The 16,761-nt window shown below is 37.5% G+C and overlaps 1 protein-coding gene across 1 annotated transcript in view; it reads right to left on the reverse strand.

Annotated features, from left to right (window-relative positions):
- The window catches only part of GABA-B-R2 (gamma-aminobutyric acid type B receptor subunit 2), a 302,526-nt gene that overhangs the window by 86,936 nt on the left and 198,829 nt on the right, over positions 1–16,761 (reverse strand). The window contains exon 9 of the mRNA XM_089096425.1: positions 9,743–9,916. Within this exon, the coding sequence (XP_088952551.1) occupies positions 9,743–9,916 (174 nt within the window). The remainder of the gene's footprint in view (positions 1–9,742; positions 9,917–16,761) is intronic.

Raw genomic sequence — 16,761 nt, forward strand, 5'->3', positions numbered from 1 at the left:
TAAAAAACCTTATATGTCCCCAGGGCATAACTTACAACCCTTGCCCTAAGGGCTGTGGGGACTCTCCTCAAGAACATAATTTCTATCTTGAAATCAACTACGCTGAACAAAATGGCTATCTCAAAATATTGATTGGATGTGTTTCGGGGATGGGTGGCGTGGAAGGGGTGTTAGTCGCATTCCAATCACTTTCAAATAATAAAAAGGGCACAAGCCACTCCAATTTCAAATTGAATGAGCGCTTTTCGAAGTTTCTACGACAACTTCTTCGATACGAAGTGCCCTGCTCTAGAAAAAATTAATAAATAATACATTGTGCCAACATCGTTCTTATATGCCCCCAAGGCATAACTTAAAACACTTACCCTGAGGGTTGTGGGGGAGTGTCCTCCTCTTTACTTAGTCCCCTTTTCTTGTCTCGTCCTCGAGTGTCCCCGTTCTTTACTTAGGCAGCGCGACCGCGCTGCCTATGATTTATACAACAACTTTCTATATAAACTTTATATGCACCCAGGGCATAACTTACAACCCTTGCACTGAGGGCTCCGAGGGGGTTATCTTCCTAAGAGACCTAATTTCCAGAACTTTCAACTACGTTAAACAAAATGGCTATCTCAAAATTTTGCGTGGATGTGTTGTGGAAAATGGTGGGCGTGAGAGGGGCGTTAGTCGCTATCCAATCACTTTCAACTATTCAAAAAGGCACTAGCGCTTTTAATTTCCAATTGAATGAGCCCTTTTGAATTTTCTATGCCAATGCTTTCAATAAAAACTTTATGTGCCCCTGGGCATAACTTACAACCCTTGCACTGAGGGCTCTGAGGTGGGTTATCATCTTAAAAGAAAAAATTTCTAGAACTTTCAACTACGTTGAAAAAAATGGATATCTCAAAATTTTAATTCGATGTATTTGGGAAAATGGTTGGCATGAGAGACGCGTTAGTCGCTATCCAATCACTTTCAACTATTAAAAAAGGCACTAGTCCTTTCAATTTCCAGTTGAATGAGCCCTTTTGAAGTTTCTACGACAACACTTTCAATAAAAACTTTATATGCCCCCAGGGCATAACTTACAACCCTTGCCCTGAGGGCTGTGGGGGGAGGGGATGTCATCCTTTAAGATCTAATTTCCAAAACTTTCAACTACGTTGAATAAAATGGTTATCTAAAAATTTTGATTGTATGTCTTTTGTCGAATGATGGGCTTGGGGGGCTAGTTGCCCTCCAATCACTTTCAACTATTAAAAAGAGAACTAGCGCTTTGAATTTACAATCAAATGAGCCCCTTTTGAAGTTTCTACGACAACACCTTCTATAAAAACCTTATATACCCCAAGGGCATAACTTAAAACGCTTGCCCCGAGGGTTGTGGGGGAGTGTCCTCCTCAAAAAGATATTTTCTATCTGGAAATCAACTACGCTGAACAAAATGGCTATCTCAAAATTTTTATTGGATGTGTTTGGGGGAATGTTTGGAGTAGGGGAGGGGGGCTAGTTGACCTCCAATCACGTTCGACTATTAAAAAGGGCACTAGCCCTTTGAATTTCCAATCGATTGAGCCTGTTTTGAAATTTCTACGACAGCGCTTTCTATGAAAACAACGCCATCTAATTTGCCCCAAGGGCATAACTTAAAACCCTTGCCCTGAGGGCTCTAGGAGAGTATCCTCCTCAAAACATATTTTCTATCAGTCCTTCTCAAAAATATGTTTTCTATCTGGAAATCAACTACGCTGAACAAAATGGCTATCTCAAAATTTTGATTGGATGTGTTTGGGGGAAAGGTGGGCATGGGGAGGGGGCTAGCTGCCCTCCAATCACTTTCGACAATTAAAAAGGGTACTAGTCCTTCGACTATTAAAAAGTACCACTCGTCATGGGGCTAGAATTTCAATAAAAACCTCATATCACCCCACGGCATAACTTATAAACCGTAATCTGAAAACTGTGGGGGAGTATGCGTCTCCACTGTTTAGTTTACCGAACTTAGAACTTCGTGGAAAATAACGGCTATCTCGAAGCCTGTAGTGAATATACGTGGGGACCTGGTCTATGTGATCGGGACGTCAGCTGCTTTTCAATCACTTTCGACTATTCAAAAGGGCAATAGCCATTTTAATTTCCAAGCGAATGAGCCCTTTTTGAAGTTTCTACAACAACGCGTTATATAAAAACCTTATATGCCCCCTGGGCATAATTTACAACCCTTGCCCTGAGAGCTGTGGGGGGTTTGTCATCCTCAAAGACCTAATTTCCAGAACTTAAAACTACGTTGAATAAAATGGCTATCTCAAATTTTGATGTGTTTGGGGAAAAAGGGGGCGTGAGAGGCGGGTTAGTTGCCCTCTAATCACTTTCGACTATTTAAAAGTTCACTATCCCTTTGAATTTCCAATCAAATGAGCCTTTTTTAAAGTTTCTACGACAACGCCTTCTATAAAAAACCTTATATGCAGCCAGAGCATAACTTACAACCCTTGCCCTAAGGGGGACTGTCCTCAAAAACATAATTTCTATTTGGAAATCAACTACGCTGAACAAAATGGCTATCTCAAAATTTTTATTGGATGTGTTTCGGGAAATAGTGGGTGTGGAAGGGGTGTTAGTCAACTTCAAATCACTTTCGACTATCAAAAAGGCCACAAGCCACTCCAATTTCCAATTGAATGAGCGCCTTTCGAAGTTTCTACGACAGCTTCTTCGATACGAAGTGCCCTACTCTAAAGGAAAAAATTAATAAATAATACATTGTGCCAGCATCGTTCTTATATGCCCCAGGGCAGAACTTAAGACCCTTTTCCTGAGGACTCTGGGGGAGTGTCCTCCTCTTTACTTAGTTCCCGTTTCTTGCCTCGTTCTCGAGTGTCCCCGTTCTTTATTTAGGCAGCGCGATCGCGCTGCCTATGATTTATGCAACAACTTTCTATATAAGCCTTATATGCCCCCAGGGCATAAATTACAGCCCTTGTACTGAGGGCTCTGAGGGGGTTATCATCCTAAAAGACCTAATTTCAAGAAGTTTCGACTACGTTGAACAAAATTGATATCTCAAAATTTTGAGTGGATGTGTTTTGGGAAATTGTGGCCGTGAGAGGGGTGTTAGTCGCTATCCAATCACTTTCAACTATTAAAAAAGGCACTAGCCCTTTTAATTTCCATTTGAATGAGCTCTTTTGAAGTTCCTACGACAGCACTTTCAATAAAAACTTTATATGCCGCAGGGCATAACTTACAACCCTTGCACTGAGGGCTCTGACGGGGTTATCATCCTATCAATCAATCAATCAATCAACCATTTTATTAATACCAGACTGTATTACAAACGTAAAGAAAAATTATTTGGCCCAAGAAGCTTGGCTTGTTGTGGGCCTTACAACACAATAATAAAGTACTAAAACAACCGTAAATATTACTCTAAATCAAACAATATATATGAAATAAAGATTAAAGAGAATAAACACTACCATACAGTAAAAAAAAAAAAAATAATAATAACTATATATAAGGGAAAAACACAAAAGGAGAAACACTAGGAAAAGAGAAAACAGGGAAAATAAACGAAGGAGAGAGACATTACTAAACTGAAAACACACGACGAATAACTGCCTTTGCAGACAGAAATAACGGGACATCTGGTGAGATTGAATTCCATAATTGAATCGATTTATAAACAGGAGACCTCTGGGCTGCTGTAGATGAACGTTTGGGCAAAATAAATCTACGAGAAGAACTACGTAGAAAAGTAGAGTACCTACCTGAGCCTGTCCGTGAAAAAAATTGCTGTAGAAGCGGTGGAAGTGTACCTAGAAAAGCAGAATGCGCTAAATAAAGATTACTTTTACTCACAATGCGATCCAGCGGAGCTATTCCAGTATCATTATAAAGATCAGAGGAAGTGTAAAGCCGAGGGAGAAGAAAAGTAGCCTTCACTGCCCTATTTTGGGCTCTTTGAAGTGAGCAGAGAAGAGATTTATTAGTATTACCCCAGACAGAGCAGCAATAAGAAAGGTAAGGAAATATAAAAGCATAATAAAGAGATAGCATAACATCTGGGGGATGAAATGAGTTAACCCAGTGCAAAATTGAAGACTGGCGGAAGATGAGGGAACGGGTGTGAGTTATATGAGGCTTAAAAGAGAGAAAACAGTCAAGATACACACCAAGAAATTTTACCATAGCAGCTTGCGGTATAACATCATTCCCATAAGTCAGGATGATTGGCTCCCTTACATACCTCGTCAGAGAAGGTGTAATCGAACGTCAGTTCAGCGAGACCCTTCTGGCATCCTTCTCTGAGGACTGTGAACGTTACAAGTTGACACTGAATGCAGATAAATCAATGATCCTCAGGTTTTGCCCCTAAAAACGTGATCTGGAATTCCCGCAAGTCCCTTTCCCTGTTGTTCCATCTGCAAAAATCCTCGGAGTCACATTATCGATGGACTGCACATTCACCGAACACGTGGAGAAGGTTATTAAGGCTGGCAATGCATCACTTCAGACCTTAGTCCTGATGCGCAGGTTTGGCTGCGACACTCAAAGCCTAAAAAATGCCTATATTACGTATGTGAGACCTCTACTCGAATATGCCGTCGCTGTCTGGGGACCTTTTGTCCAGAGCACCCACTACCTTTGCGATGACCTTGAATCTTTGCAGAAACGAGCTGTTAACATAATTGTTGGTAACAGAAGTGACGACTACAACAAACTCTTGCAAGAACTGAACCTTGAATCTCTCAGCAACAGGCAATTATCACTGATCATGTCCCTCGGCAAGTCACTGCTATCTTCGCCCCATCACAGACTGATCCTCCCACCCGATGCTCCTGTTAACCAAAGAACCAGATCCCAGTCGAAGCTACAACCCCCTGTCTGCAGGACCAACCGCTACCAAAACACGTTTGTCCCCTCTTTCGTAGAAGCATACAACAAGACTTAGTGTTATTTGAATTCACGTCTTAGCGTTTTTATAGTTTTATTTGTATTTTTTTTTTCATATTGTTTTAAAGACGGCATAAATTAGCCATGGCTAAGCTGTTCGATCTTAATAAACCTATGTCTATGTCTATGTCTATGTCTCATACGATAAGGGGTCCTGAAGTGTACAATGGCACTTTTTTGGCTGTTGAGAGTCATACCATTTGACCAGCACCAATCTTTTACTTTATCAAGAAGACCTTGAGCTAGGGAAGTGGCAGATGGCAGGTCTACTGCAGCACTGAAAAAGCTACTGTTATCAGCAAAAAGAATAGGGTGCACAAAGGGATGAAGACCATCAATTAGATCATTAATGTAAATTAAAAACAAAAGTGGTCCAAGCACAGAGCCCTGTGGGACACCCTTCAACATAGGAAAAGTAGTGGAAGAATTACCATTAACTGAAACATGCTGAGATATTCCCGACAGATAAGACCTTAACCATTCTAGTGGGACTCCATGTACTCCAAATGAAGATAGTTTAGACAAGAGAACAGAGTGGTCAACCATATCAAAGGCCTTTGAAAAGTCAAGAAATAGACCCACAACACACAAGCCCTTGTCCAGATTAACACGCACAAACTCTGTTGTATCTGAGAGTGCATAGGAGGTAGAGAAAGTGGGACGAAAACAATACTTATGTTTTTTTATAAGACACTTTCCTTCCGTCGTATTAGTACTATATACAAATTAAAAAAGTCAACATTACAGAACTCTTTAGACAACCTTGGAGATGACAGGAAGAAAATAAAAGGGTTAATAATTTTAAATTATAGATTCAACACCTTGCTTATGGAAAGGTAAAACATTAGCGACTTTAAATAAATGAGGGAAAACACCAGAAGAAAGAGAGAGGTTAGTTATGTGTGAGATGGGGTTAAAAACAAACTGACCAATTGTTTTAAGAATATTATTGCTCAAGCCAAAACCATCAACTGAACGGCTACTTGGAAGCTGGGAGATAATACTATAAATCTCAATATCACTGCATGGGGAAAGGAAAAATGACTTTTCTGCTATGGGAAACTACTTACTCTCCTCTTTGGTTGAATGGGAATTGAAGGAAGAGTGGTTAAAAACGAATTGTATGCTTTTGCTTAAGAATTTTTATCCACAATAGATCAATCAGCTTTCCTGTAATAACATGGGGGGGGGACTGTTTGAGTTTCTTGTAACAAATAGTTTAATTTACTACATTGCAAGCCTTTTGCAAATTCCCCTTACACTCATAAATTTGGCGCAAAAACTAGATATGTTTGGCAGCACGTACTGAAGTCGTAAGTACATTTTTATAATGTTTATACTTCAAAAGATCATCCTGTGTTTTACTTTTACATGCATCCTTGAACAGAGACGCCTTCATATGTGTAGCATTAATCAGACCTATGGACATCCATGGGCATTTGGGTGTAAAATTCCTTGGTCTCTTCCTAAGAGGAAAATGCTTATCCAACAGAGCTCCCATACGACACACAAATAAACTTGTTGCACATTCAACATCACTAGCTTCAAGAACACTAGACCAATCATTACTCTGAAGACTGAGAGTTAAATTAGAAATTTCTAATTTCCTAAATTAGACCTAAAAAAAGACCTAATTTCCAGAACTTTCAACTACGTTGACAAAATGGATATCTCAAAATTTTAATTCGATGTGTTTGGAAAAATGGTGGGCGTGAGAGGGGTGTTAGTCGCTATCTAATCAATTTCAACTATTAAAAAAGGCACTAGACCTTCTAATTTCCATTTGAATGAGCTCTTTTGAAGTTTCTACGACAACAATTTCAATAAAAACTTTATATACCCCCAGGGCATAACTTACAACCCTTACCCTGAGGGCTGTGGGGGGAGGGGTTGTCATCCTTAAAGCACTAATTTTCAAAACTTTCAACTACGTTGAATAAAATCACTTCCGACTATTAAAATGGGTACTAGCCCTTTGAATTTCCAAACGAATGAACCCTTTTTCAAGTTTCTACGATAAAGATTTCAATAAAAACCTTATATGCCCCCAGGCCATAACTTATAATCCTTGCCCTGAGGGTTTTGGGGGAGCGTCCTCCTCAAAAATATGTTTTCTATCTGGAAATCAACTACGCTGAACAAAATGGCTATCTAAAATTTTTTATTGGATGTGTTTGGGGGAATGATGGGAGTGGGGGGGGGGGCTAGTTGCCCTCCAATCACTTTAGAATATTAGCACGAGCCCTTTGAATTTCCAATCAATTGAGGCTATTTTGAAATTTGTACGACAACGCCTTCTATATTTTTTTTTGTCGTTAGGCTATAGCGAAGCTTTTTAGAGCTTAAATCGAAAACGTGCCTTAATTGAAGAGGGCCGTTATAGCGAAATGCTTCCATATAGCGAGCTATGTGTGTACTTATAATCAATGTTTCCAGGCCTTCATCTCCAAGTAATTCCATCTCTCCTCGCGTTCAATATAGCTTATTGCAATCAATTGTAAGTAAATTTCATCATTGACAGCCAATGAAAACCACTATCCTTCACAGAGAATGGCTTTCAATGGTTGTCAGGAACGACTATTGATTGCACTGAAGTATTTTGCACTAAACTATAAACTGTGTCAACTAAAAGCTAAACTGACTACACAGAGAGTTTTTGAAAAATATGCCATTACTTCAGAAAGTTTTCCAATGCGTCTTTGGACTGATAGCACCACAGTATATATCTAGATATCTCTATTGTGGATAGCACGGATATCAGGTTAAGCTAGGTATGAAATCATCTTATTCTTTTTCAAAAATGTTATTGAAAGATTTACTTTTAGGCAAAGTTTATAATAAATTATAATATTAACCAAAACCTTGATTTTCGTCCTTCTATGCATTTCGCAGTCGTTTTTATAATGTGTGAATTAAGAAAATGGCGGAATCTTATTTGTTGTTGCATTTTAATTGTTTTTAGCCTCTAGAAAACACTTTCTAAAAGTAGATAAGAGTTAATTTCATTTTCTGTTCATCTGTCATTTTAAGGTCTGGGTACTGTCAATTTAGAAAGCAATTTCCGCAGAAAATACTGGATGTTCGATCGTAGTCCGTTTAAGAGACTTGAACGATTAATCACAACGTGCCTGGGAAAACTTCCTCCGGTTAATGAAAATTATTGTTTCATATTTACATATACAGTTTGTAGACTGTGAGAAATGTATTCAGGTGAAGTATAATTATACTGCATGTCCAATTCTTAAAGTTTACTATTTACGTTGATAAGTAAAATAAATAATCCACACCTACTAAACTTAGTGAAACTTATATAATTGGAATAAGCACCGATTCTTTTTATATATGTATTGGTATCAAAATTCGTTTTTAGAGTTTCGGTTACTACTGAGTCCTTACTAACAGTTTGCTCCCACGAACTGTTTGATTTCTGTTCGTTTTGGTTTCATTTAATTATTAATGGTGATTTTCAGTAGTTTACGCTTGAAAAACTACTTGACATTATTTCTGTTCATTTTCGGTTCAATGTAGCTCTTTACTTTTCTTTGAAAATCTTATTTTGTGGAAACAGTTTTTTTTTTAAACTAATAATAGTAAAAGCCGAGCACTAGTACTTAATTTTATGTGTGGTCTATTGTTGTATGGTCTATTGTTGTCGTCTATTAATTTGTGGCCATTAATTTCTGTTTCCATTGGGTGCTCACTGTCTATTAGAAAAAATCTTCCCAAATCACGTTTTTAGACATCTTGAAAACACATTGAGGCTTATGTTTTTCACAAATGTTACAACACTCCATTCTCCTGAAGAATATCCCATGTCCCACGACTTCCCGGATGTGGAATCCCACTTAACCCCCTCCCCCACCCCTCCCCCCAAAAATAAGGGTGATACGCCGCTGAACATACCAAACATTTACATTACTGGTGGAGTGAAGTTTAGGTTCTATATTAAGACCTTCCGGCTTTTTCTTAGAATAAGCATCCCAAAAGTAACATTATAACTGCTATTTATTAATTGCAAAGGGGAGCCAAAACTTGATTGTGCGAGACTAGAATTTTAATAGATCCGATCATACCTTGTAAAGATCAAAAATCAATTTGATGACTTTGACAGCAATAGAAGATAAAACCAACTCTTTTCTCAGTTTATCTGTTTAGTTATTTTCTCTAGTCAGATGAATGTTAGACGATTTGTCTCGTAATTTTATGTTTCTGCGGGCAGTGTCAACCCTAAGCCTATTAGATTGTGAATTATTTTGATTGTCTTTGTATTTTGTGAATTTAATACGATTGTTATTAACGTTTAAAGAATTTAACGTTTAAATGGAGGAAAATCGGAATGTTTGCTGATTCATTCTCTTTATTTGGTAAACAAATGTAATAATTGATATTGGCCTATCATCACTGGAGAGAAGAAAGAAAACACAAATTTTGTTCAGAAATAGGAAAGTAGGTACATGCATACTTCTTTAGCTTTCCCTTGTGTACAGCAAGCTGAATTTGAACTAGACAACAGTAAAACAGCAAGAATAAAAATAACACAAATGTTAAAGAGCATCTCTTAATTCCTCTAATTTTTGTTGTTGTGCAAAGAAAATCATCCTGCCAAAAAGAAGAAAATGACCAAAAGAATGGGAATCTGCAAGTTACTGAACGAAACTTTAATTGAATCTTAAAAACAACTAAAAATAACCAGATCATCAATAACCTTGAAAATAGTACCTATTTATAGATTTTATCGTGCTGTTGGGGTTGGGGAGCTTATAATAAGAGAAAATTCCAAAGACAGCAAACTGCCACCTACCTTGATTTGTTCTTCTTTTTCACGGAGTTGTTTCTTCAAATCGCTGTTTGAATCTTTGGCCTTTACAATCATTTCATTACCCCCGTTCTTAGGGTCTCGTTTTTGCTTTGTACTTTGTCCTCGTTTTATACGTTTAACCACCTTTCCTTGTGGATTTCTTCTTAGCTCAATGACCTAAAAGAGACAAACACTACTGATCTCAGTGTAAATGAAATATTAAAGCAGGTTATGCATAAGGATATTCATATACAATTGAGGACAGAGCTTGATTTGCTTATGTAGAAGCATAATGTTTTGGCAGACATACAGCCTATACTACTACTACTACTACTACTACTACTACTACTACTACTACTACTACTACTAACAACTTACCGCAGCATCAAGCCACCTGAGGTCAACACAGCTACGCGCGCTCCACCTCCATCCCAATATATTTAAAGCCTACCTTTTTACACCTGCCCATGAAGTTTCCATTTCCTTTAAATCTTTTTTATGACGTCCTTCCACCCCAGACGAGGACCACCTGCTTTCTGTTTAGCCCTAGACGGTTGGCCGAAAAGAAAAATCTTAGGCAATCTGTCATCCTTCATCCGCACAACGTGCCCTCAACCTTTCTTTCATTATAGCCCTAGAGAGCGGTATTGAACCACATTTTTCGTATAGCCTATTGTTTGAAATACGGTCAGTCAGCCGGGTACCCAGAAAAATCCTTAAGCAATTTCTCTGGAAAACATCTAGCAAATCTTCATCCACTTTTCGGAGCGCCCATGCTTCAGAGCCATATTTGACCACTGTCATCACTGTAGCTTCTAGTATTCTAATCTTGGTTTGCAGACTTATCTTCCTATTTTTCCAAACTTTTTTTAACTGTGAAAAAAAAACACCCTGAGCCTTGGCTATTCTGCTTTTGACATCTTTACTGCTCCCACCATCTTTACTATTAAAACTACCAAGGTAAGTGAAGCTGTCCACCTGATCAATATTTTCATTACCCAACTTCACCTTTTCATCTTCGCTTATTCCTAGTCTTAGTGACTTAGTCTTCTTAAGATTAATTTTCAAACCTATTCTAGCACCCTGAACTCGCAAAACCTCTAAAAATTTATTCATTTTGCTCACGCTTTCATCTAGTTTGCTTAAATCATCACATCTAATTCCAGGAGACTTTTTCTTCTCTATTTGATTCTGTGGTCTCCCATTGCCTTTCCTAGGTTCTTTACGAGAATGTCTATCAGAATGATCCATATAAAGGGGGGCAAAACACAACCCTGCTTAAATCCATATTTAATACAAAACTAACTAATCACTTTAATTCCTTCCGTAACTGCAACAGCGTTATTCTCGTACATAGCACTAATCACTTTAATGTATTTGTCTGGTATACCATACAAGAATAAAACCAAGGATACCATCAGCCTATAGGACATCAAATCTAATTTCGAGATACTAACTTTAATGAAAACAGTTTGCCACAAATGTTGAAATTAGATTCATACAAAGACTGTCAACCTGTATTGTTGAAAGATAAAAAATCAACCCCTTGGGGTTGATTTTTCTCCTATTCCAAATTCAAAAAATCAGACGTGTAGAATCTCTTCCGATAACCGATTATTCAGGGGTTATTTCAGAGGCATCAGTTCACGAAAATTAGGAGGGGGAAAAATATAACTTCGTCTAAATATAGAGAGGAGGCAATTTTGTTCTTATTCTAACGTTTCATTAAAAATACTAAAACACTAATATTTCAAAGAAACTACCTAAAAAGGTATTTTTCAAAATCCAGGAAGGGATGGAGTGGGGACTAGAGATCTTTAAGGGGAGGGTATGTTCCGTGTCCATTGATGCTACTGGATTATTTAGCGAATGGGCCACCATGACTGAATATTAATATTTATAATCAAAAAGATCACAACATAACATCTATAAACTGCATCGCCCTGCATCGGCTATAACTTCCACAAAAAGAGTTTAATTTCAGAGAAATTTGGTTCTCAAAATTTACAAGCTTCATGATTACAAATTTGAGGCTAATGTTGCAATATAAGTAGTATGTGCCCTTCCATTAAGCATGGCGCTATAGGCCTTTGATAGGGAGTACGTAGTCCCTGAGTCACAAGTTCAAGGTCACGGGGTAAAACCCAGAAATATTTTTGTTAACAGAGACCTTGGGAAAAACCCTAGTTACATAACATGTTTATGAACAATTTTGGGAAAACCTAATTAGTTTCTCAATAAGGGAAGACTTTGGGGGGAAGACCTAGTTACTTGTTACTTGGGGGGAAGACTCTGGGGGGAAAACAGACTGATTTGTCTGTTTTGCAAGGTTTTTGGGAAAATCCCGATTGAGTAATAGCTATTGTGATTGGTTAATTTTTTCTTGATATAAAACTGGGACTATGGGGGAAACCCATGACCCTCTGAAACGTACATATAAGGAAAGAAATCAATAATAATATTATCATTAGTTTAACAATACTTGACTGGTGGGAATGTAATAAATATGTGTTTGTGTATGATAAGACCCCCCATCCTTGTATAAAAAAAAATGAGCTACAAGAAACAATTGTTTGTTAGCATTCCTTGATTTAGGAATCAAAACTGAGACTGTTTATTTTTCTCAGGATTGAAAAGACATTATAGATTTGAAGCAATTAATTTGATTTTGCTATTTTTTTTCTAGACCAATGCTATAAAGTGGCCATCAAAAAGACCAAACAAAATTAAGAATTGTTGAATTGAAAGAGGTTCCACGAGCAGAGGGAAAATGAAGAATAGAATCAGTCACCAGGACAGGTTGATCCTTCTGTTATGGATAGTTTATTGAACCTGATTGAGACCATCCCTAGTCCTAGGACATCTATGTCACGAGAAATACATTCAGTGAAAGATAAAGACTAAAGTCAGTCTCCCGGTCAAGTTGATTGTACGGTAATGGATACACTTTTGAATATAGTGGAGACCATCCCTAGTCCTCGGATGACACAAGATCTCCTGATAACGAATATGGACTCTCCACAAGCTATGATCAGCTCTTCTATCAAAAACGCAAGAAAAATTTAATTTATTCTCTCTCTCTTTCTTTCTTGTTTATGTTTGAACACAAGCCTCTTATTATACTTTTTTTGCTTAAGTAGGATTAGTACAAATTGTATCTAAAAAGAGGGCAATGTATTTGTGTGTGTGTGTGTATGATAAGCCCACCCCCTCCCCCCAACATCCCTGTAAAAAAAAATCGATTCAGAGAAAGAAAAAAATTGTGTGTGTGTGTGTGTGTGTGTGTGTGTGTGTGTGTGTGTGTGTGTGTGTGTGTGTGTGTGTGTGTGTATGTGTGTATTTGAAAAGACATCCAGTCAAAGGGAAAAAAACTAAATTTATTTCTTTTAGTTTCAGGGGAATGTGACAAAATGGACTATCTTACATGGTTCAGATTTAGAAAGGATTCAAGAGAAATATCCTATTTCGCAGGACCAATTATCAGAAGATGATATTAGTGAAAGTATGTCACATTATATTGCCCCTGATTTTCAGTTTACTAGGGAAGAGTTTAACAAACTTGTGGAAAATCTTGAGTAAATCTGCTCTAGGTCACATTAAAAAACGCAGGGTAGTTTTCAATCCCCCCGAGGTGAGCTTATATGACCGAAGTATTATTTTAATTGAGCCCGATGAAACTCTCCATTCACATATCAAAAAAATTTTAGCAGTTATTGAGACTAAGATCCAGGACTGGGGCCGAGGAGAAGGTGTTAAAGCTTCAATTAGTCATAAAGTATATTTGCAAAAAGGAAAGCCAGGTGATATTTTTCATTTTTATTTTTCAACCGGGAATCAGACATTTTATCCTGGCTTAAATAACTTTGAAGATAATTTATTCAATTGGGTCAATAAATTAATATCCACTTTGGATACATTTAATCAGAAGGGTAGTGGGTCCAATATTTTATTCATAGAGCATTTGGATCTGAAACTCAGTAAATTGAAAAAACAATTTACTTTAAGAAGGACGGGTGGACACCAACGAATAAAATGTCATTCAAATTTGTCGGCTACAGGGAGAGTTCAAGGTTTAAATTTTGACGCAGGTTTGAAATGTTTTAAATATGCATTTTGAGCTGCTGCACATAAACCTCTTGCAGCGGAAGCTACAATGAAAAAAATAGACGAATTTGCGCAAAATGGTGGTGAAAATTTCCCAAAAGTAAATTTTGATTTTTTGGAGGGCAAGTATCCGGTGTCCTTAATAGAAATACCTATGTTTGAAAAAGAAAATAAAAATCTTGGGTTGGGAGCAGTGGTTCTTCAATATGACACAGAATTTGTGGATGGGGGGAAGAAAAAAAATAAAAAAGGAGTTTTGTATTCGGTCAGGACACCGGCAGTAGATAATATAAAAATTTGGTTTGGATCATATATGAGCCTACCCAAGATATAAATTCATATGGTAATTTTTTTCCCATTACTGCAATTAGTAAATTATTATCTCAGGGTGTTCAAAAAGGGGAACGTCATTACTGTCCCATGTGTCTTTCCCCATTTCAAAATGAGAGAGCATTCAATGATCATATGAAATATTGCAAACTTCACGGTACTCAAAGGATAGAAATGCTGGCAGGAGACAAAGCCATTTCACAATTTAAAAACTTTCAAAATTCCTTATTACAGAGTGATAAGGTGGTTTTGGATTGCGAAGAAAGACTGCTGGATGTATCTGACTCATCAAAGCCAAATACAGTCAAAGAACATAAACTTGTAGCCGTGTCGTTTGCACATACTCAGCGAGACTCCAACAACAAAATCAAACTGGTAGAGTTTTTTGAGACTATGGGAGAAGTGGGTAACATGGAAAAAGCCCTTGTTGAACTAATCAAAACAGCAAATAAGTCTATATCAAGATTGCCTCATACCAACTATCCCATGTCTCTAACAGATTAAGAAAAATTTTCTCTGGAATTAAGATCAATTTTTTGGATTTCCAGGGGTGTCCCTGCTAAGAACAGTAAAGTACAAGATTATATTCAACTTAGAGATGTCAATTTCACAGGAAGACATAACTTTCAGGGGTAGAATCACAAAAATTATCATATAAAAATTAAACAATAACTCTTTCTTCCGGTTTTTATACACAATTCCAACTATTATTTGAAGTTTGTGCTACCAGCAATGACACAACTTCAAAGAAATTGAGTTATAGATGATGCATGGGTGGAAGACAGCATTTCCTACAAAATCATACTAAATCATCGGAAAATTTGCTTGTTTTAGAATTTATGTGGAAATATTTTGAAGACGGTGTTGAGTACACGAATAAAATTCGCTTTTTAGATTCCTTCAGCTTTTTCAAAATCTTTGAGCGAATTGATTAAAGTACAGAAAAACGTTGACGGTTGCAACATTTTCCCCTTCTCAAACAGAAATTTCCAAATGCTTTATATGATTTGTTAACGGTCAAAGGAATTTACGCTTATGATCATTTTAACTCCATGTCGAGATTTGTTGAGGAGAAAATTCCCTCAATTAAATCGTTTTACGACAGTTTGCACGATCGTGGGTGCACCCCTGATGAGTACAACTTTGCCAAAAAGGTGTGGGGCAGAGAGAGGGTGTAAAAATGGATTTGACTACTGCAAATTGTATTTGTCAAGTGATTTGCTCACTCTTTTGGATTTTGTATATAAAAATACGGATCAAATCTACACAGAATTTAATCTCGATCTAGGGTATTATTTTTCCAGACCACATATGGTAATGAATCACTTCCTAAAAATTAGTTAAGAAAAAATTGAACTAATCACCGACATTGATAAACGTTTGTTTATCCAGAGATCAATGAAAGGTGGCTACGTTTTTCATGGGAATCGTATCTTGAAAACTGATACAACTGGAGAGAAGACGGGGGAAAAGTCAGATGCAGTTTTCCTTGATATGAATTCCCTATACCCCTCGGCTATATCTCGGCTATAAGTGGCTCAATGACCCTTTTGCCTCCAATTTTCCCAACATTGCTAGTGTCGAGGAGAATGGGCCGGTGGGATGGTTTTTGAAATTGATGGGGAGATACCAGTGGAGCTTCATGATACGGTAAAAGATTTAGTTTTTTTCATGCATTAATATACCTGTGCCTAGGGACTCTTTGAGTCCTCGCAATAGATCTTTGGAGGAGGAGGAGAGAATGCATTGGTCACCTTCAAAACAAAAACTTATTGCCGATCTCCTTCCAAAAAAAATATTGTAGTACACCACGTGGCATTGAAATGAATGTGCAACAATGGTTTCAAAGTCACAAAGATCCATAGAGCCCTCCAATTCAGTCAAAAACCCCATTTGAATACGTTTGTTGACATTTTTGTCAAGAAACGTTCTGAAGCGAAAACAAAAGTCGAAAAAGAAATCTATAAACTCATTATAAATTCGGCCTTTGGTAAAATTTGCGAAAGTTTTCGCAATAGTAGGCGTTGTGGCGTTGTAACCGATCCCGACCAATGTGCTCGACTTATTGCCGATCCCAATTACAGTTCCTTTACAATCATTGCTCCAGACATGGTACTATTGAATAGAATAAAAAGAAACATTGTATTGAATAAAAATATTGCAGCAGGCAGTGCCATCTTGAAAAATTCAAAAAAGCTCATGTTGGAATTCTTCTATAATGTGGCTAGGGTACAATGGCCGGGGAAGGAACAAGTACAGGTCTGCTACGGGGATACAGATTCTCTATTGTTAAAAGTCAAAACAGAAAACCTAATTGACGATTTGGCTAACGCTGAAATCATCAGTTCTTTAATGGACTATACGAACTGGAATGGGGAAGTCTATCCGGAACTAGTCAAACGTCAAGCTCCAAATCAACTTTTATTTTTAAAATCAGAAACAGGAAGTGACATGATTTCTCGGGGTTTGTTTGTAAGTCCGAAGGTGTACTTTATACCGACACACACCGAGGAAATAAAAAACGTTGCAAGGGAGTGCCCACGCACTATGTGGAAAAGAATTTTGACATGGACGTCTATAGGAACTGT

Source organism: Artemia sp. Qi Xiang Cuo, chromosome 11 (genome assembly GCF_049724085.1).
Source record: "Artemia sp. Qi Xiang Cuo chromosome 11, ASM4972408v1, whole genome shotgun sequence".
Classification (NCBI taxonomy): Eukaryota; Metazoa; Arthropoda; class Branchiopoda; order Anostraca; family Artemiidae; genus Artemia; species Artemia sp. Qi Xiang Cuo.